We start from the raw sequence: 20,643 nt of genomic DNA, 5'->3' as shown, positions 1-20,643 counted from the left end.
GAAACTACTTCATGGATATGGATAGATGTAGGTATGAGTAGCTTCTAGTTCCTGCTTGTTTGCTTTGTTTCTGAAGGTTGAGTGCTGACAATCATTATTCTTAGTTTCTTCTGCAATAAAGTACCAATATTTTTAGTAAACATTACAGTTTTTGACTTTCTACGAAACTAGTGAGCAAGGGTAGTAATAAGGTGATTGCACAGCAATTAGGAGAAGAGCTTGTTCCTCTGTTGGAAGGATTGGAACTGTACGCATTTGTCAATATCAGCCAAAAGGTTTAGAAAAGTTTTTCTTTCTACTTGATGGGAGGAAAAGGGGCATGAAGGACTATCTATTAGCTTGAGACACTGGTTTGTTATTCCTCATTCAGCATTAAGTGGTTCTAGAAAGTGATGCCTTGTTTCTCACATTTAGTTCAAAGTTAGTTCTATTCTCCCCCACCAACACCCCAACTAGTCTGAAGCCTGGCCTTTGTCTAGACCACCATGTGCAGTCCTGACTTTTGTAGAGACTGCAAGCCTATGACTTTGAAGACCAATTAGAAAAGTAACAAAATTCTCCCAAACAATTAGGAACCTTTGTTCTCTGGACTGCCTGGCTCCTTCCTTTTGAAACAATACAGCCCTTTCACAATGGAAGCAAAATGGGAAGTGAGTAAAGCAGTCTGACAGCACTTTTTTTGTGCCATTTCATCTTCAGTGACTTAGTAATATCTCAGTAAGTTTGCGTAAAACAAAGCTGATGTAATGTAGCCCATTATTAAGAGAAAAATAGAATAATACAAATTTTCTAATTCTGTTACCTAAGAATGAATTTGTCTGCCTGATACCACCCACCCCCCCACCTCCCCTTATTTTTAAAAAGCATAGAAATGGCTTCTTATAGATTTGGCAGTTATCTTCCATGTAGTAAGTGCTACTGCACTGTAAATAATGGAAAATTCTGGATTGTTTTAAATTACGCATTTCTGATTCCTAACTACCAAGTGATTAAGATCTGAAGCTAGAAAGGAATAAACACATAGACATGGGAATGTATGTGCATGCAGTGCAATGTAGCTAATACACCAAAACTTTAGGTCTTACAGGAACATAGAACTAGAAATGGTCTCCCAGGTCAGTGGATTCAGGCCTCTGCCTTTGTCTGCAAACAGTAGCTTAAAAAGAGTCAGCTCCTGGGAAACTGTGTCAAACCCGCCATGTTCTGCTGGGCAAAAGCCTATGTCGGGTTAAGGTAAATCCCACTTTAATCAAAATAATGCTCAAAATAGTCAACAAAATAGTCACACTCACATCATCTCCAGCACTGAGTACTTCTAGAAAGCAAGTCCCTGGCCAGGGTATCTCATACCCTGAGTGGGTCAGTCCCAGGGCTTGGCTCTGGTTGGTGGAGAGGGTGGCTAAAGTGGGACAACTGGACTAGACTTTGGCATGCAGAGCCCACAAGAGCAGTCTCCTCTGGGGAGAAGTGACAGCCTGCTGGGAAGGGGCTCTCAGCAAAGAGCCTCTCTCCCTGCCAGCCTTTGAGCTTTGTTCTTATGTTCTCCTTTCTTTTCAAAAAAGGTTAGGGTTTATTTACATCTTAGAAGAGTGCTTTTTTCTTACCTTTCATCACTGGAATATGCTAAATATTTTAGGTTTGAAGCGTTTGGAAGATGGAGCAGTTCAGAAACAGGGATCGATAACTGAAACTATCTTCTGTGGTTGTTTCTGCTGTTCAATCTCCCTCCTAAAAGTCATCTTATTCAACAGATTCGTTTCCACTGTGTGCTTCTAGTTCACTGTTGCATCAAACCAAAAGGACGTTATTTCTGCTTGCTTCTGGGACTAGTACAGAGGCAATACTGTTGCAGAGGATTGGAATTTTTTTTTTTTTTACTTGCTCACCATCAGAATTACTGATTAAATTCCCACTGCAGAATGTTGACCCTAAGATCTGCGAAGGCAACATTTCTTTCAGATGTGCTTAGAGCAAATGTCAGCTGTGGCAGGCTTGCCCATGTGCATAGCGTGGTTTGGAATTCCTGTGAAGAGATCACTGGTTAGAAAAGCAACTTGGTTCACGGTTAATTTACTGAAGCTAATCTGGCCTCCCTGAGGAGCTGATACCGTGGAGCTTAGATGGCATCCTGAAAGAATTATTTACTGCCTTATATTCATGCTTGGGAGGACAAAGGCTGGCCATTGCTTGCTAATTCTTCACCAAATGCCATTCAGGTTAAATGTGATGCTCGTGGTTAGGACAAAAAGGAGAAGTCAGGACAGTAATAGTCTGCAAACTGCCAAAAGAAAGTAGAGGGAGTGTCAGCTTGCAGAATAGTTTCCCAGTAAAACTTGTGGAAGCCCTGTCTCAAATATAAACCAGATAAAACACACCCGACACTTGCTCACTGGAGTTTGCCCCACAATAGTGTGATCCCTTCTCCATCTCTACTTTGTATGTTCTAATCTAAGTGTTTACATAAGTCTGCAGTGAATCTCAGAAGTTCATGAAGCCACCTCAGACTCACAAAGGTCTTGTTTTGCTGATGGAAGTAAATGAGTTCAGTTACAGAATCCCTTTAAAGTAAACACAACCTGCTGTTCTCCACCCCACTCCATGCTGCTGGGCACAGTTCAACAAAAAAAGACCTTTCCAGGAAGCTGATTGTATTCGCTGCACTTAGGAGAAGAAAAAGCATTTTGTTGATAATCCACTGTCACACCAGCACATTGTTTTGTTTCTGATGACAGGCAGTCTTCTAAATCTGTCATCTGCAGTCAGACAAACAGATTTTGCAGCTTGCATTGCCTCTGAGATGTTACTGCTTCACATAATTTTTGTTCCTTTGGCTTCAGGCAAACAAAGAGTTTGATGCAAAGGAAATAAAAGAAAAAGAAAAGACAGAAGGTTGCTGTCAAGGTCAGAATGAAGATCAGCTGTCTTAGAACAGGCTCAATGCCCTTCTTGTTGCCTTCACTGCTAAGGAGCACAAAATAGGTGTTTTCTGGGGGTAGTTCAGTGAAAAAACCTCATTCAACTCTTTGAGGATACTGTTAGGGAATAAGTCTAGAGGAGAAACAGAAATCTGGAGAAGAAAGGAGAGCAACAGAGACCTGATACCAAGAAGACTGGACACGAGATAGGGATGAGGAGCATCAGAATGCGAGCTGGCAAGTGGGAGAATGTCATCTGAAGGGCTCATAGAGCAGATGCCTGATGCTGGGGATCATTTAACACAAAACCTCTAGAGTAATGCAAGCAAACTGCTTCTTTCTTACTATGTCTGTGCAATGTCTTCACAGAGGACCTTCCTCTCCAGCCCCAGCTTTCTACTGCTTTTTTAATAAATAAGATGAATTCCCTCTCTAAGTTCGGTCTGTTTTGCTCGTGATGATAATTAGAGAATGATCTCTCCCTGTCCTTATCTAGACTCGTAAGTTTTTTTTTTTTTAGAGAGGGAATTAATCTTATTTATTACTAAGCAAAACAGAGTAGAGCAATGAGAAATAAAACCAAATCTTAAAACACCTCCCCCCACCCCTCCCATCTTCCCAGGCTCAACTTCACTCCCGGCTTCAACCTCCTCCCCCCTCAGCGGCACAGGTGGATGGGGAATGGGGGTTACGGTCAGTTCATCACGCGGTGTTTCTGCTGCTTCTTCATCCTCAGGGGGAGGACTCCCCTCATCGTTCCCCTGCTCCAGCATGGAGTCCCTCTCACGGGAGACAGTCCTTCACGACCTTCTCCAACGTGACTCCTTCCCACGGGCTACAGTCCTTCATGAACTGCTCCAGCGTGAGTCTCCTCCATGGGGTGCAGACCTTCAGGAGCAAACTGCTCCAGCGTGGGTCCCCCACGGGGTCACAAGTCCTGCCAGCAAACCTGCTCTGGCGTGGGCTCCTCTCTCCATGGGGCCACAGGTCCTGCCAGGAGCTTGCTCCAGCGTGGGCTTCCCATGGGGTCACAGCCTCCTTCAGGTGTCTCCACCTGCTCTGCTGTGGGGTCCTCCATGGGCTGCAGGTGGAATCTCTACACCCCCTCATCCTCCCTCCATGGGCTGCAGACGGACAGCCTGCTTCACCATGGTCTTCACCACGGGCTGCAGGGGGATCTCTGCTCCGGCGCCTGGAGCACCTCCTGCCCCTCCTTCTGCACTGACCTTGGTGTCTGCAGAGTTTCTTACATCTTCTCACTCCTCTCTCCAGCTGCAAAAGCCCTCTCTAGCTGTTTTTTTTCTCTTTCTTAAATATGTTATCACAGAGGCGCTGATTGGCTTGGCCTTGGCCAGCGGCGGGTCCGTCTTGGAGCCGGCTGGCATTGGCTCTGTCAGACACAGGGGAAGCTTCTAGCAGCTTCTCACAGAAGCCACCCCTGTAGCCCCCCCTCGCTACCAAAACCTTGCCACGCAAACCCAACACACTTACATACCTGGCACAGTGCAAACAGGGCAAAAAGTCTAATTAACCTTTGATGTCCCAGGAGTAAAGGAGGCCACTGTATCCTCAACAGAGAGGTCACTTCAGCCATTCAGCACATGCACAGAAGTACAGAGGAGTGGCAAGAGCATCCATGGGCCAGCAAGGCTGCATTTGGGTCCAGAGACCTCAGTCTGTCAGAGGCTTCCTTGTTGGAGCCATCCTTAGCTGCAGTCCTTAACTGAACTCTGTGTCCAGTAACAGGATGTTGCAGCAGTAGTTGTGCTAGTCTGTCGAGGACCTGATATTGCACTCCTTGCTGCAGCACAGTGAGGCATTTAGTGGCCAACAAACACGTGTTGTGTTTGCTCCCTTGTCCTCTCCTGGAGGGAAGTATGGATGCTGCTAAGGATTGCCATATGCTTGTTGTAGAAAACAGGGTCAAGAACAGCAGCTTCTGGTTGTCTTTAGTCACTGGGAGAGCTCACTGCAGAGTCTCAGCCATACTGGAGGAAATCCTGTCTCCCACAGAGTCAAGTTTCACTATTTTTTGGAAAAGCTCTGCTGAGCCACAAATTCATCTGGAAGCTTTGGGCTCATTTAGGCATGGTGGAGGCAGCGGAAAGTGCAAGATCCTGCTGTGGCAGAAATGCTAGATAAAATCTTTTGCAGCATGCTTGCACCCTTGTTCAAAACCCTTTGGACACTCTTTGAGCCACTTTAAGGTTAGGCAAGGTAAGTGTTCAAATGCTTCTTCCTAAGTATCTTTGACAATAATGGACAAAATCCCTGATGTTTTAACTTTGATATTGTATTTTTTGAGACAGTATCAGGCTGTACCTTCTGGAGATTCAGTTTCTGTAGCTGATTATTTTTAAATTGTGCCTTGGGTATGAATTCTTGTGGGTTAGAAATTCTCTTGCGAAGCATCCCTTGCAGATCATTTAAGGTTTGTCTGAAAAGAAGCTTTTTCTGCTTTCATGCCACTTTTCCTTCTGTACTTCATACAGATGCTGGACTTACTTTCTGCCTTCTGCTCTCACTGCTGCTTGCTAAATAGATTCTCCTCTAGTGCTCTATTGTTCTTCTCCCTCCTCTTCCTTTTACTTAAGATCCAAAGCATCTTATTGTGGGTTTTCAGGTTGTTTATTTCTTTTCTGGTGTCTGCAAGCAAAGTAAAAGTAATTTTCTTTGCCTGTTACTTGTACTGGTGCTAGTTTGTGGAGAAAACTTCACTTATAAAATTTAAGAGTCCCTGAAGGCCCTGGGATGTTGGAAAATGTTAACCTGAGGTTTGAAAGGGCAGAGAAGTTGTAATGCATTTGTTTGGTTGCTTGGATCTTTAAATCCTGTTCTATTGCTTTGTAGCAGTCACAAAAGTTAACTAAATATTTAACAGGAATCAGGAAACTATGTTGGATCTTAGCGATAAAATGTATTTCTTTGCTGGCCTATGAAATGTGACTGCTGATTGCTGAATCTTCAGAATAGGTGTAGAAAGCGTATGGACCAGATGGGTCTTAACGGCACTGATGCAGCCTGTGAAACAACAGAGTGTTTCTCTGAAGAGGATGAAATTGAGAGAAGAAAGTGATAAGGGCAGAGCTAGAGGCAAGCTGGGCAGGGATGGTGCAAGCAAGGTCGTACAGATCTATAGCAAGATGAGGGGAGCCAGGGCTGGCCACAGCTCCCACCCCTGGTGCCACGGTGAGCTGCCACACCTCGGTGTGGTACCTGGGACCCTCAGCACTGGGCAGGTCCTGGGACTGTCTCTCCCTGTCCTTGCTGCAAGCCTGCTCAGTCTTGTGATGATGGGACCCTTCTGTCACGCACATTACAGATGCTGTCTCTGATTTAGCAGCATCAGACAGCTTGGGGATTTGGATGCGAGCCTGCCTGCCGTGCGTGTCTGCTTTCCCTGCGCACAGAGCAGAGAACTTCATATTTTGTCTGTAAATTGGAAATCTTGTTCAATGAGCATAGTAAGAATTGAAACCAAGAGCTGTGAATTGCAATTGGTTAAATGCCCCTGAGCTTTGCTGGCCCCTGGCACCCATCACTCAGCTGCATGCTGTGTCTGACATGGAACACGGCCACTGACGGGACGAACAGGTGAGAGTCTAATGTCTGCTTCCTTGCTCCTCGGCTGTTCACATACTAGCCTAATAAATACAGTGGGAAGTGCTGTGAGAGGAATAAACAAACAGATTCCTGGTGAAATGCTGTACAAAGCAGAGCATCCGAATCCCAGCAGGAAGAAAACAAACTGAAAGCAAGGCCAGCCTTATCCAGTGCTATTTATAACTGAGCTCTGCTTCCTCCAGATAAATCAGAGTCTCTGAAGCATGAGTGATGCACAAGCCTCGGGCTGGCCTTTGCCCTGCAACAGTGGCACTCCCATGGCCATGCTCTCTGCTCAGCTCAGTGTTGAGTCCCTCCCTGAATTGCTGAATGTGATTTTTGGTAGGAGAGGTTTTGCCACGCTTTTTCTGCACCTCAAATTTGCAGATGATGTGTGAACACGCTGATGCAATGGTCCTGATTCTTTGCTCCTGTCTGCTGATTTTGCACCCTTGAGTTCATTGGTACTGAAAAGATAGTGCCTGGGAGTGTGAATCCCAGGAAGATGCCATCAAGGTAAAGGGCACTTGATCTAGCTGTTGGAGAGAAGTGATTTTCAGAAGAGGAGTGTTTATAGGGCTAAAAATTATGTGGGTGTTTATTTTACAGTGTGTCTTCATTGCTGGTGAACACATCTAACTGTTTTCCCTCAGTTATCAAGAAGCTTTCAAGGACTTTGGAGGAGAAAACTCCAGGAATTCTTGTAGTAAAACTTGCAAGTAGCCTTATGCTGCTAGAATGAGAGAAGCCATTTGCAAATTTTTTAGATAGGAAGTTCCTGCTATTGCCTGTAGCAGGAAAAACCATCTTCCACTGGATAAGCCTGGTATTTGCTGGTAGCCATGGATAAAGCCATCAGCCAGCCTTATGCCCATGACGCAGGTGACTGACGGCCTGCGGGCGAGTGCTGCTCCAGGAGAACCCAGGCATTGCTGTGCCGTGTCATCTGTTTCGATGTTTTAAGATGCTTTTGGTTATCATAGCAATAGGCTGAAGAGTTCTTCCTCCTGCATCCCTGTGTGGTGAGATATAGTCCTGCCAACCTGGCTGCCTTGGCTGCTGCCTAATTTCTTTGTAGATGAAGCAGCTGCCTTCATTTCAGTACCTGTCTACTGTTACCAAGCCTGTCAGCCACCCTGACCCTCTTAACTGGTATGTTTATTATCAGGAAAGCTGTGTTACACAAAAAGACAGTAGGTAAAGTCAGGAGACATCTGAGTAAATCCCTACTTCTACTTCAGATAGGCTGACAGGGAGTACCTTAGATCAGAGTTGCACATTGAACATGTAAGAGAAATGAAGGAATCTCAAACTGACTGGAAGGCACTGGGATCTTTGAACATTCTGACATTCATCAGCTCTCTAAACCATTTCTTCTCTAATGCAAATAGTACAGCCAAGTATTTAAATATTACTGGCTCACCTTTAGGAAAAGTTAGTCCATGCAGACCTTATCTCTTTGATGGCTTCAGTCATGGAGGCAAGTTTACTTCCTAAGCACACTGAGCTGATCCGTTCTGTCTTGTTGGATGATTTTACAGTAAAACGTCAACGATTTTTTCTGAAAAGGATAGAATAGCACAGGGAACCTTCCTTCACTTAGCAGCTCCCTTATCTGCAGATTACTGTCGTAGCTGAAACATTTGCATTTAGAAAACACAGATTTTAAGAAAGGAATATTTTTCAATGAATTTAAGTTTTTATATATGTAAATCAAAGTAATTTTTATTTATATCTCTCCATCAGCTTTTACTCACACTCAAAAGACTTGTCTGTTATACAAAGCAGTCTCATCTATTGCATAGAATGAAGCGGTCACAGCATGGTCGAACATGACATATAGTAAACTCTTGAGAGGTGAGACTGATTTTAAAATCAGACTGCACCTTCCTTTCTGGAACTGGGGAACTCTTCAAGAATCACAGAAATGAGAACTGGCAGAGGCTTTGAGAATGTCTTCTTCTTCCCATCATGCCATCACAGATGTTGTGTTATTCCTGAAGTGCTTTCTTCAAAGCATTGAAGCAACCTAGCTGGCTTTACCAGTACTGACAGACTGGAATCATTACCTGCTATGTCTTACATGGTACACACCTTTTAATGCATATGAAAAGAATTTCTGTAATTCCCCCACCCCTCCAGCAGTGTCACTTTACTGATTCCTGCACCAGCCTCTGATCCTTTTCTGCACTGCTGTCACTTAGCCAGACAATCCCTAATTTCTACGTGTTTATAAGCTTTCTTCTTCCTGTTTGTGTCCCTCTGCTCTTGTCTTTATCACATTTCACCTTATTGTTTTCAGTCTATGTCTCCAGTTTGTCAAGATAACTTTGAGTCCTGATCCTCTAAACTGTGTCATCTGCAAATATTCTGTGTATTTTGCAATCCACTATGCAACTTACTAATGAAAATATTGAATGGAACTGGACCCAGGACAGTCCCTTGTGAGAACCATCTAGAAATGTTCTCCCAAGTGTTCAGGAAATCACTGATTATAACTCTCGAAAATTAATTTGCAATCACTCGTCCACTTCATAGTAATTCCATCTAGACCTCCTTTTCTTAGCTTGCTCCTGAAAACACCACAGGGAGTAAGCCAAAAGCCTTACAAAATTAAAGATAAATCACATCTACTCCTTCCCTCTGATCCTTTAGACCCATTACCCTGCCATGGGAGGAAATAAATTTTGTTTGACAAGACCTTTCCTTGACAAGCCCATATTCACTGTTCCTTATCTTCTTATCCTGTACATACATATGGATGACTTAATACTTTGTTCCAGCTCTGAAAGTTCAGCGTTAGACTGACTGGTCCACAGTCCTTTAACCTATCCTTCAAGACACATCTTGTTTTGGGTTTCCTGGGAGCATTTTTACCCTGTTCCGATCCTACAGGACCTCTCCTGTCTTCTAGTTTTCATAGATAATTGCTTATGATTTAGAGATTGCTTCAGCTGCTCCCTTAAGCACCCTAGGCTGAATTTCATCAGGCCTTGTAGAGTTGGCTATATCTGTCTTATCTCAGCATTCTGGCCTGTGCTCCTTAAAGTTAATTTTGTTAAATGTCTAGTTACGATTTATCTTTTTATATGGCACTGAAATGAGGAAGGCCTTAATATTTCTTCTTTACCTGTCATTTGTCGTGGGACCTGCCTTCCTCTGTGTAAACAATAAATGGGGTCTAAGAGGCAGAGACTCAGATGAACCTTTGTGGGATATCTGATTTTGGGTCCACACAGGCACTGGCCTCCTGGCCCGAAAAGTCACTTTCCCCTCCAAAATGAGTCTCAAATCTCTTCCCCATACAGGTGTCTCAGGCAGTAGCAGAAAGGTGTTAATGTCCCCAACTTGTAAGGGTTGTTTTTCTCCATGAAGTTTCTGTATGTGCAAAGACTCCTGAGTCTGGCAGTGGCCAGCTCTCCGTACATGGCAGGCCTGATTCTTCCTCTGCAGGCTGGCCGCTCCTCTTTAGTTGCACCTAGATTCATCCATTCACTGTGCTTTTACCAGGGATGTGGATTGGGACAAGGATTAAGATTTCACACCAGGGTTTCTGAGAACAAAATCAAGGACTAATGTCTTCTGTGACAATGTTGACCAAAATTATTTTTTTTGGTTTGTTTTTAGTTTTTGGGGTTTTTTTTGAGATCTTTCATTCTTGCTAGATGTTCCACAGCAGAAATTCTGTCTGATTCCCAGTGCAATAGACAGGAATGGTAAAAAGCCCTAAAACAAAACAGCAATCTCTTTTGCAGAGCAGGAGCCCTTTATGCTGTACCCTGCCATCCCAGCTCCAAGATGGGCATGCTGGTCACCCCATGGTTTTGGTCCCCCTCACTGCAGGACCAACTGGGGCTTGCCATGGCTGCCCCCTGCCTGCCTGGGTTTGCCTTTGGCAGGAAGCCCAGACACACACACAGCCAGGGCACAGCCAAATCTTCTCCTGCCACAGTGGTATCGTATGGCCAAAGTGCGATCAGGGCCCAGGAGCTCCTTCTCCCCCAAGTATAGACTTAGCCAAAGAGGCTAACTGGGCTGCTTTGACCTAAATCTTGGAGTAAGCAGTCTGTGTTCAGTTATCACAGCTCTTTAAAATCTTCATTACTACCTCGAGTCAAAGTGAGTCATCGGGATTTAGCTCACTCTTTGCATTTATCCCAACTAACCATGGTAAGGCATGAAGCTTTCTGTCTTCCTTCCTCCCACCCCCACACAGGACAACTTGTACTGCTGTCCAAGTTAGCACTGGGGACTCCAGACACTGCCCTGCTCTTCACCTCTAAAACTTGCTCTGCCTGTCTCCTGCATGCATAAAGACTGATGCTGGAATTACTTTGCATGTGAGTGAAGTAGCCTGTACTTTCTAGGTGATCGAGTGAATAATTTTTGGGGTCTCTTGTAACTGATTGCAGCAGAGCAACCTTGCTTTTTGTGTGTGTTCCTCCAGGTGCCTGGCCTTGGCTTCACTTCTGGTCGCTGGCTGAGGATCCTCAGCGAGGCGGCGAGGCCCACTTATGGTACCAGGCTGGGGTGAATGATAAGCAGCAAACAACATATAGCTGGTAATATCCTTGATGGAGGGCATTTGGGGACTTTGTTGTAGAAGCACTACTTTCTCTCAGCAGTAAGGAGGGACAAACTATTTGCTTCAGCAAAACAGAAAGTTGGCGGACTCAGGATCAGCTGACTGTCTTAGGAGACTTTCATTGCAGCAGATCCCTTGGGCAAGTAGCAGAGGCAAGTGACACAGGAAGGGGAATAAAAAACAATGGCAATTTGTCATTGACAGGAGGAGAATGTGAAAGATTTCTTCTCTGCTGGTAATGACTTGATGTTTCTGGATGCCGTTCTGCTGCAAGTCACTGGCAGGAACCAACAAGAAACACATTTGGAGGTGACAGAGGGAAGAAATGAGAACTGCTTCTTAGCTCAACTCAGAGACTGCTTTAGAGGAGTCCAGGAGAATATTCACACCAGAGCACAGGAGAGATCAGCCTGGCTCCAGAAGATGTGACCTATGGAGTAATTTGTCTTAGATCAGCACTTCAGCATGAGCCCTCAGCATGATGCTGAGGCAGACCAAAAAACAGGAGAGCAGCAAAATGGAGAAAGTATCCTCTACACAGACAAAAGGTGCCCACTGTTGGACTAACATGTCCAGGTTTGGACATGTTAGCTGGCTTTTGCTCTGCCTGGCTCTGCGAGTATCCACACTGTGTTCATCCATCAGTTGGTGACCTGGGCCATTGTGTGATGGATGCAGGCAAATTGCATCCATGAGAGCTTTTAACCTTGCTAAATCACAGCATGTATTCAGCTCTTCTACCTTGAGAGAGCCCCAGAGCTCTGCTGGTGCTTTGCTTTGGCCCAGGCTTGTGCATAAAGACACTGGGGAAATGGGGTTTTGACCAATGGGCTTGTCTATGCTTTGCTGCCAGCGTAGGCACAGCTAGAGAGAGCTGAGGACTGATTCCCTCACTGTGTTTGCATGCTTGCTCACGGAGCAGGTGTTTGCCAGTGGGAAGCCTTGAGTAAAAGTCTTCAGCTAGTGTGAGTGTAAAGAGAAATGCCCCAATCTCCCTGCTTAGCTCTGTGTGCCCAAGGTATGGGGAAAACAGGGTGGCTGGGAGAGCCCAGGCAGGCTGTGAAGCACTTGTGCTCGTGTGTTGCACAGCTGGGCTCCTGCAAGAGACTATGGGTCTGTTCAGCTATGGAGCCAGATGGGTGAACTCACTGGGCTGCTGAGCTGGGCAGGATGGCAAGCTCTTCAAGAGGGGCCCATACAGCTACATCTAGAGCTCGGCAGTGAACTACAAAGGAAGACAGAAACAAGAACATGGGTCTAAAGCTGAGTATTAGAGAAAAAACACAAAGGCAAATTAATACAGAGAAAGTAAATGTGCAAAATGAGCTGTGATTATACTGGGTAATAAAAGGGAAGGGGAAAATGTTTGGGAAGCATGTTAGAAGTCAAAGGAATGAAGAATATAGGCTCATTACTAATGTAAGCTTTCAGCTAATAGTAAGTGGTATGGAGAAGGATGAAAAATCATGCTGTATTGTTTAATCTTACAGTAAGTGTCTGAGACTGGCTGCTTAGTATGATTAATGTAATAAGAGGATGAAAGCACAGGTCAGAATAGGGAAAGGGTAAGTTAAAGAATATTTAGATGTGATGGGCTGTTGCTCATCAGCAGTATGAGCTTAAACATACCCTGGAGTACTTAACTATCCAGAGCAATTTCAGACCATTAACAAGCATTTTAGGGGATGTTTTTGGCTGCATCCTTCCTGTATTTTAAGCAGAGGCTTGGTGTTTATGTGCAAGCTCATTTACAGCATCGAAGCTGATTGAGTACCTGACTCAGAGGCAGGGTTAGGGTGCGTGCTGGGACATGGATGAAGGGAAGCATCACTCTGTGCTTGCTTATGGACTCTCACACATTCGTGTGCCTGTGATGTGGGCAAACTGGAATATGATACATATAAAGTCTGATGTCATCAATCCCAAAATGCTTCTCACTGATGCTGTAGAGCCAATGTTTGGCAAAAGATGTTTCTGCAGGTGCTTTCCTCAAAGTGACTGTCCTTGTATGCAGGAGGGGCAGTGGCATGGACAGGATACCAGAGCCCAGATACCAGTGTCTGGACAGTTCACCAGGATAGAGGCATCCTAAGCCAGCCACAGGGATTCACAAAGTGTGGATGATAGCACAGCTGTGCATCAGGCTGCACTCTGGCCTGTAGGACAAGCATGGTGATGAAGAGGAGGAAAGGTCTCGAAGGGCTGGAAGATGTGAAAAAAATATCTGGAGGAAAATGGTAGCATTGGACCCAGGGAATTACTGACCAGCCAGACCAATTTCAATGACTGGAAAAACACTGGAACAAATGGCAAAACCATTTGTAAATGTCTAGATAATAAGGTGATTCAGAGAAGCTGACATGGATTTGTCGAGAATAAATTGTCAAGTCAGTATAATTTCTTTTCTTTTCTTTCTTTTGTTTCACAGAAATGGGCCTCCTGAAGAAGGCGGAGGCAGTCAAGGTTATCACCTCTATCCATCTTGACTTGACTAAAGCTTTTGATCCAGGCTCACACAGTGACATTCTTATAACCAAAGTAGATAAATATGAATTAGGTAAAATCACCATAAAGAGGCTGCTCAGGTGGCTCAGGCAGTGTGCTCAGTTATACAGAGCTTGCTGTCAGACTCTGAAGGTGCTTCAAGTGAGACCCTCCAGCTGTCAGTCCTGGTCTTCTTTTGATCAATACTTTCATTAACAACTCCAATTACAGAATAGGAAAGCCCCCTTGGGAGGACAAGGCACTTTGCAGGACATGATTATGTTCAAAATGATCTTGATAAATTGGAAGAAAGACCCAAAATCAATGTGATGAAATACAATAAAAACAAGAGCAAAAAGTATGTTTAGAAAGGGGATATTAAATGCACAGGTACGAAACGGGATGACTGGTTAGGCAGCAGAGTGCCAGAAGGGGACAGTATAGCAGATCACCACCAATGGTTGGCGATGCAATACTGTTGCACAAAGACATGTGTCATTCTTATTTATTAGCAGGAATATAAGATAGAGGAGGTTGTAACTTCTGTCTGCTACTGCCTAGGGGTCGCTCTGTAGCATGTGTTTGGAGCTGCAGAGAAGGGCTGAAGGGGAAGAATAGGAATGGTGAAGGCTTGGAGAGCAGGACCTGGAAGCAACAGTTGAAGCAATTGGTTTTGTCGGGTTGGGAAAAAAGAGAAAGGAGCAGAGACACAGCAACCTTTTCTTGCCCGTTTGAAGACTGCTATAAAAAGAGGAATAAACTGTTGTTGTCTGTGTCCACTGGGGAGTAATTGGCTTGACATGTGGTAAAGGAAGTTTCCTGTATAAAGCCAATTAAGCACTGACGTATCTACAGGGAGGCTGTTGAGTCCCTGTTGTTGGAGGCTTGTGAGAACAGCCTATGTGAATTGTCACCAATGGTAAGGGTGTGTCTGCCTCAGAGCAGAATAGGTGTCCTTTTTGGGTCTCTCCAAACCCTGCATTGCCATGATGGTTTTGTTTAGGACTGTACTGATTGCCAGGTTGGCACTGGAAGGAATTTGTCCCCGGGTGATACTGGCCTGGACTTTCCTCAGCAGCCCAAGGAGTTGTCTGCTTGCTGGAGTCATCTGAGCATCTTGGCCAGTTCATGTAAGAGTTACCTGGAGATTTGATAATGCCTTTGTCTTTCCTCTTCTCTACCTGTGGCAGACTTTATTGGGTTTTTTTAGGCACTGAATGACAAAAATGGTCTTATTTCACTTAGGGCAGGTGGCAGCAGGGCTGTGGTACTCCAATGCTGGTGAAGGGCTCCTTCAAAGATAATTAATAGAAAGGGAAGGAACTACTTGTTGGTCAATGTGCATGTGTTGCATGTAGCACCCCACAGTTGAGCTTTGGCAAGGGGAGGGCCAGCTGGAGGGATCTGTGTTGGCAGTGGCAGGTGTCACCTTACAAGAAAGGCAGGCAGATCCTGCCTGCAGCTGCCTGCAAAGCGCTCAAGTCAACCTTATGGCCAGTGTGCTTTTGACCAATTGTATTTTGTCACTGCAAGTGACTAACAGCCTCCGTGCCATGAGCACTGATCAAGCATTATTTCTTTTGTAGGAATGACATCAGAAACATGGGAATTCTCAAATCAGATTGGATAAATGGTCTAATCTACTGGTGAACAGGAGCCATTGCCAGCTACCATAGACAAAGATGATATTATTCCCTTGCTAAGAATTAATGGATTATTGCCCTGCTAACCTGCTGTACATAGTAGTGAACATGCAGGTTTTAATCTTTGTTTTTCTATGAACAAATATGGGTTTGAATAGTGTCACCTTCTTTACAAATAAGCAGGCTTTAGAAAAGATAAATTAAAAACTGGTAGACTCTTCTCAGAGCAGTGAGTTTCATACACTAATTTTGCACTGCAAAAATAGTCAGGTTAAAGATGACACTGAAAAAATAGCAGCGTATCCTTGATTTTATTACAGGTCCCATCATGATCAGGCACAGCAAATTACTTCCTGCTCTGTGTTTACTTGTCTCCTTTCTGCTATTTACACACATTTTACCTTTCTCATGGGGTTCTTTACTCTTATTGTATCATAGTTGAACTTTAGCTGTAAATTGTCTCATGAAGCCAAAATCCTGGGCTGATTATCACATACTTCAGGAAAGACTTAACTTCATGCCACTATGCACACAATTGCCTGGTTCACTCATCAAATGCCCCACCCTGCACAGCATGGATACTGCAAATGACAGAAGATTGTACCATGTTCACAGACCTCTGGGAGCAGAGAAAAGGCCAGTTCTGAGCAGATGCCAGATTTTATTGCAGTATAATGAAGGCTAATTAATAAGCATTTATAGTATTCAGAGATCAGGAGAAAAGACGATCACAAACACTATTAAGGTGTCAGAGGTGTTGAAGTAAAATTGCAAGTGTTAAGTGCCAATTTCTGTTTTCTGAAATTCAAGCTGACATCACTGAGAGCTGCTGACGTCTCTGAGAGCTGCTGACAGTCATCTGAGGGCAAATCCTGATGCCTTTGAAGGACTGTATTCAAGCTGTCTACAATATGTACCTAACCTCAGGTACTGTTGACTGCTTGAATCTAGGAGCAAGAGTACCCCAAGCAAATCATCTTACTTGCTTTTTAGGGCTGATGACTCCACCTGTCTGTGCAATGGATGCAGAGAAGTAGTTGTGACACCTAACTGAGTACTGATGCTAGAAAACTTGAATAAATCTCCATCATGGAGAGGGTATCTGGAGTGGGCAAACCGTGGGGAAAAGCTCTTCACATGAGGAATGCTGAAAGGAATTGGCTTGGGGAAAAAAAACATGAGCTCATGATAGCGCTTATGTTGTTGGTCACCTCCAGACGAGATTCCTGCAACACGTTGCATTAGCATAGACATGAGGACTCAGGGGCTGTGTCTGCACAGAGTGATCGGTGTGGACTCTGCCCAGTGAGCCTTTATGCATGTGCCTTCCACTGGTGTGGTGGGCTGTCACTTGGCTCTAGCTTGGGTGCAAAATGTCTACACTGGACTTGGCCAGGGCAGAGCTGGCAACTGAGCTGCAGCTGCCCCTGCAAGCTCAAGCAGAGCTCACTAACGAGCACCTCTACATATGCTCTGATAGGGGGCAAGCTGAGACTCTCCCTTCAGAGAGCATCTGGACCAGCTCTGATACTCACGTGTGCATTGTGTAAGCAACCTGGATGGTGTCTCTAGTCTTCAGGATGGCTCAGACCCACACTGACTGCAGTACAGGCATGTATCATCTGCATTTGTCTTCCACATGCAGCTCAGGGCATTGCTGGGTTCAGGCTGCAGGTTTCAGATACTGGAGAGTCCCTTTTCTTGCAGTGTAGTCCTCTCCCAGTAGAGGACATCTGAGTCACTTGTGCTAACTGCTCCCAGGTTTAAATGGCAAAACCTTTGCACAGTGTTTTCATAGGAGAAACTGTCTCAAGGAATAGCTTCCCCTACCTCAAGCGAAGTCAATTTGCCATAGAGGCTGTCTGGAAAGTGTGACTGTTTTTTCCAAGTATTTGGGAAAGTAGATTGAAGAGGAAGAACATGAGTTAGAGGAGAATTGTGTTGGACATACAAATGAAAACATCTTATTGTCAGACAATTTTAGTGTGGCATTTTGGAAAGCTCTGGTTTGACCCTTTTTCTGTGCCCAGTATGAGACACATTGGGCATGTGTTTGTAATCAGTTTCCCTGAATTCTGTGTTTCTCACTTTGAATTAAAACTCCTTACTACTCCAAACCCTTCATCTGAAGCAGCTGCTGGTGACCGTCATTGTCAGCAGTAGCTCATGATCCCAGGGAGATGTTCCTGGAATAGATATATCCAGCACATTTTGTGCACGATGGCCAGCCTTGGAAATCACTGTTCTCCATATGTGCCGTTGAACCTGTCTTTTTATAGTTAGCCATTTTATTCTGGGCTGTATTGAATTGCACCATTCCTGTAATGCCAGATAGCAGAAATGGTTCCACTTGGAGACTTACAATTTCTCCTGCGCAAGGATGTTCAAAGGTATATGCCACTCCTGTGGTGGCAACACTTGAGTTGCACCTTATGGACATGAAACTGGCATTTTGATGTATTCTCAGATGGATTCCTTTTAGGTGTTATTTTTCATTCCCCAGAATAGTGTGTTCTAGGTGGGAAACCTGTTCACTAGAGGATTAATTTCTCTTTGCTGAGTCTCTTGCTGAATTTTTATGCTCCACAGAACTTCACAGTATAAACAATTTTACAAAACAGAATTAACACTGTTTTTCTCAAGGAAGTATCATCAGAATACCCAATCTGTGTAATTAAAGTATTGGGAATGCTGCTTGTTTTCTGGAATAAGTACCAGATAAATAGCTGGTCATAGAGTATTTGGTAAGCTCTAGGATAATCATGCCCATTTATTATGTTTATGGAAGGATGTTTAGGGAATTGTATCTGCTGCACTGCTTGGACAGGATCAGATATACCTTTGAAAACCTCAGCAGAACCAGCTGAAGTGCTTGTCCCCATCCTGAACTGACAGATGCCCACAGGACTGTGTGCTGACAGGCCCCGTGACAAGTCATCCTTTTCCCTTCAGTCTGATTGAATTCCCAGATCTGAAGATCGAGCATTCTTAATGCTTTTGGTCTAACTGAAATGTCTCTTCTAAACTGTAAGCCATTTATCTGAGTTCTAATCTCTCCTGCAGAGCTGTCACAGTCAAAAGGCAAATCTCCTTACCAGGCAGACAGATGCTCTGAAGGTGTAGGGAGAATTTCAATTTTAATGGAGATGTTTTCATCTCCCGGAAACAGAAGCGCCCCAAGGACCCGTGTCACACATTGCCTGCAAGGGCTTGTCTGCACCCCACATAGGGACAGAAAGCTAATTTGAGGTTGTCTGGCTGAAGGGATAGCCAAATGGCACTGCACTTGGAGTAATTAGCCAAATGGGAAGGGGTTAGTTTGTGCAGGGTCATTGAGAATGATGTACTCAAGTGTCTTGGGGATCTTTCTGTGGCACTGCTGGTGTTATTTGGAGCCTAGGGATCCCTGGGCTGGTGTTGTGCCATAGTGCAGAGCATTGCATAGCTCAGACACCTCACAAAGCCCATCCTTGATGGCAATGCTCCTGTCACTGCTGGGGGAGATGGCCGTGGGTGGGTGCAGAGTCCCAAGCATGGGGCTTTTTCCCCTCTCTGGAGCATCTCTGCAGGAAAATGAGTGACAGGAGTGCAGGGGACACTTCTGAAACTGCCTATGGAGGTAAGGGGGTTCTCACATGCTATGCACCAGCAAGCCTCTGGGGTAGAAACCAGGTGCTCTTCAAGAAGGATTTCAGAAGACCCTGCTGAGGGCATGAAACTCTGTCCTGCTGATGCTGAGTTCCCCATGCTGACTGAGACTGTCTTCTTCTTTTAAGGTCAAGTGGCAGAAGGATGACATGGACAACAATTTGAATTTCTTCTCTGTCTCTTCAGATGGACGAATTGTTTCATGGACTTTAGTTAAGGTAAACAGTAGGTGGCAATTTCTTTTCCCAGTCAAATTATAACCAATTACCTCCAAAGTTCGATGGTGCATTAGTTTTGTTTTTATTTATAATGAGCCAGGTTTGAAAAGAAGTGGCAGCAAAAGATCGCAGGTGCAGTGCAGTCACAGCTGGGTCTGGGGCTCCGCATTACATTTCGAAATGAGCAGAAACAGCTACTTCTTGCTCAGGACCTTTCTTCCTGCCTGAATCTGTAGCACCCCATGGGCCTGAGTAAGAGAGATCATTTTCCTGCTTTGCAGCTGCAGGAATTCAAGACTGGTCCTTGCTCTAAAACTTTCTTTGTCCCAGAAGGGTCACCCAGACACATAGCAGAATAATCTGCTTTCTTTGCCAGCTTCAAGACTCTGACCCCCAAAACGCTCCCCTACAGATTGCAATTCAGAATGGGAGAGGGAAGGTGCAAATTTCGCCCCTTGTTGCCAAAGCAGCGTAGAGTAAGCTTGCATTTGCAGTGGGATGGCAACACGCAATGAGACAGGCAGAGGGTTTCCCCCTGCCATGACATTGCCAGCTCACACCCAAGACAATGTCTGTTAGCTTGTTTGCATGCCCTGCCTTTGATCACTTTTTCTTTTGGAGTACATATGTTGATAGAAACTTATCATTAATGTCCCTAAATGTCCTTTAGATTTATGTCTCTGAATCTCAACATGCATTTTTTCTGTTGGCTGTTTGATTCTACATTTTGAAGATTTCAAAATCTTTTACTTAAAAAAATAATTGAATTGCCCTAAATATGAGTTTGAAGCAGCTGTCCCATTATTCCCAGCAAGGAAAGAAATTTCTTTACATTCTTGGATACTCATTTTTTCAACCTGTTACACCAAGCTACTCAAAGCTTGTCTGCTCTGAAAATTTTAGGCCTTGCTTCCATGGGCATTATATGTAAATCTTAGTCTCATGTTCACTTCAGGAGTGGGAGCCTCTTCTAATGAACACAGTAGGTGCATGCAGATGGCACTGATTATTAACTTATTTTTTATAAACTCCTCCAGGGTCATACATGCCACTTTAGATACAAAAATCCCTCCTGCAAGTGTGTCCCAAGTCCTTCTCCCAAAAGAGCTCTGAGAGCTCCCTGGACAGGCTACCATTGTCCCAGCGCTCAGTTCCTGTTTTATCCCCTCTATAGAAATGCCCCAAAAACTTATGTTGAAGCAGTTAATACACCCCTACAGCTAAACACGTCCAGTTGAGGTAACTTGGCAGGTTATACCTATCAGCTGAGCCTCAGTAACTAAGTGTGCTCAGCCTGCTCCACTCAGTATGCAAGAAACACTGGGTTAAGCCTCTTACTTCAGAGAAATGCCACAACTGGGACAACCTAAGAGGCTGCAGATGGACTCTGATGGGAAGTCACCTGATAGAGGGTCTTTTGCAACATTTCTGTGATTCATCTGTGCTTAACTGTGTTCCCATGTCGTAAGCTGTTTTTTTTTCCTGTTCATTGAGCATGTAGGATATACCTATTGAAGCATCCTTAGTGTGACTTCTAAGACCTGTAT

The 20,643-nt window shown here is 44.5% G+C and overlaps 1 protein-coding gene across 3 annotated transcripts in view; it reads left to right on the top strand.

Annotated features, from left to right (window-relative positions):
• Window positions 1-20,643, top strand: part of DNAI1 (dynein axonemal intermediate chain 1) — a 161,753-nt gene that overhangs the window by 80,999 nt on the left and 60,111 nt on the right. For all 3 annotated transcript variants that reach the window (XM_075739584.1, XM_075739582.1, XM_075739585.1), the window contains one exon: window positions 19,007-19,096. In XM_075739584.1, coding sequence (XP_075595699.1) covers window positions 19,007-19,096 — 90 coding nt within the window. The remainder of the gene's footprint in view (window positions 1-19,006; window positions 19,097-20,643) is intronic.

Source organism: Balearica regulorum, chromosome Z (assembly GCF_011004875.1).
Source record: "Balearica regulorum gibbericeps isolate bBalReg1 chromosome Z, bBalReg1.pri, whole genome shotgun sequence".
Lineage (NCBI taxonomy): Eukaryota > Metazoa > Chordata > Aves > Gruiformes > Gruidae > Balearica > Balearica regulorum.
The sequence above is the reverse complement of the archived record's forward strand: the minus strand, read 5'-3'. Positions and strand labels throughout refer to the sequence as shown.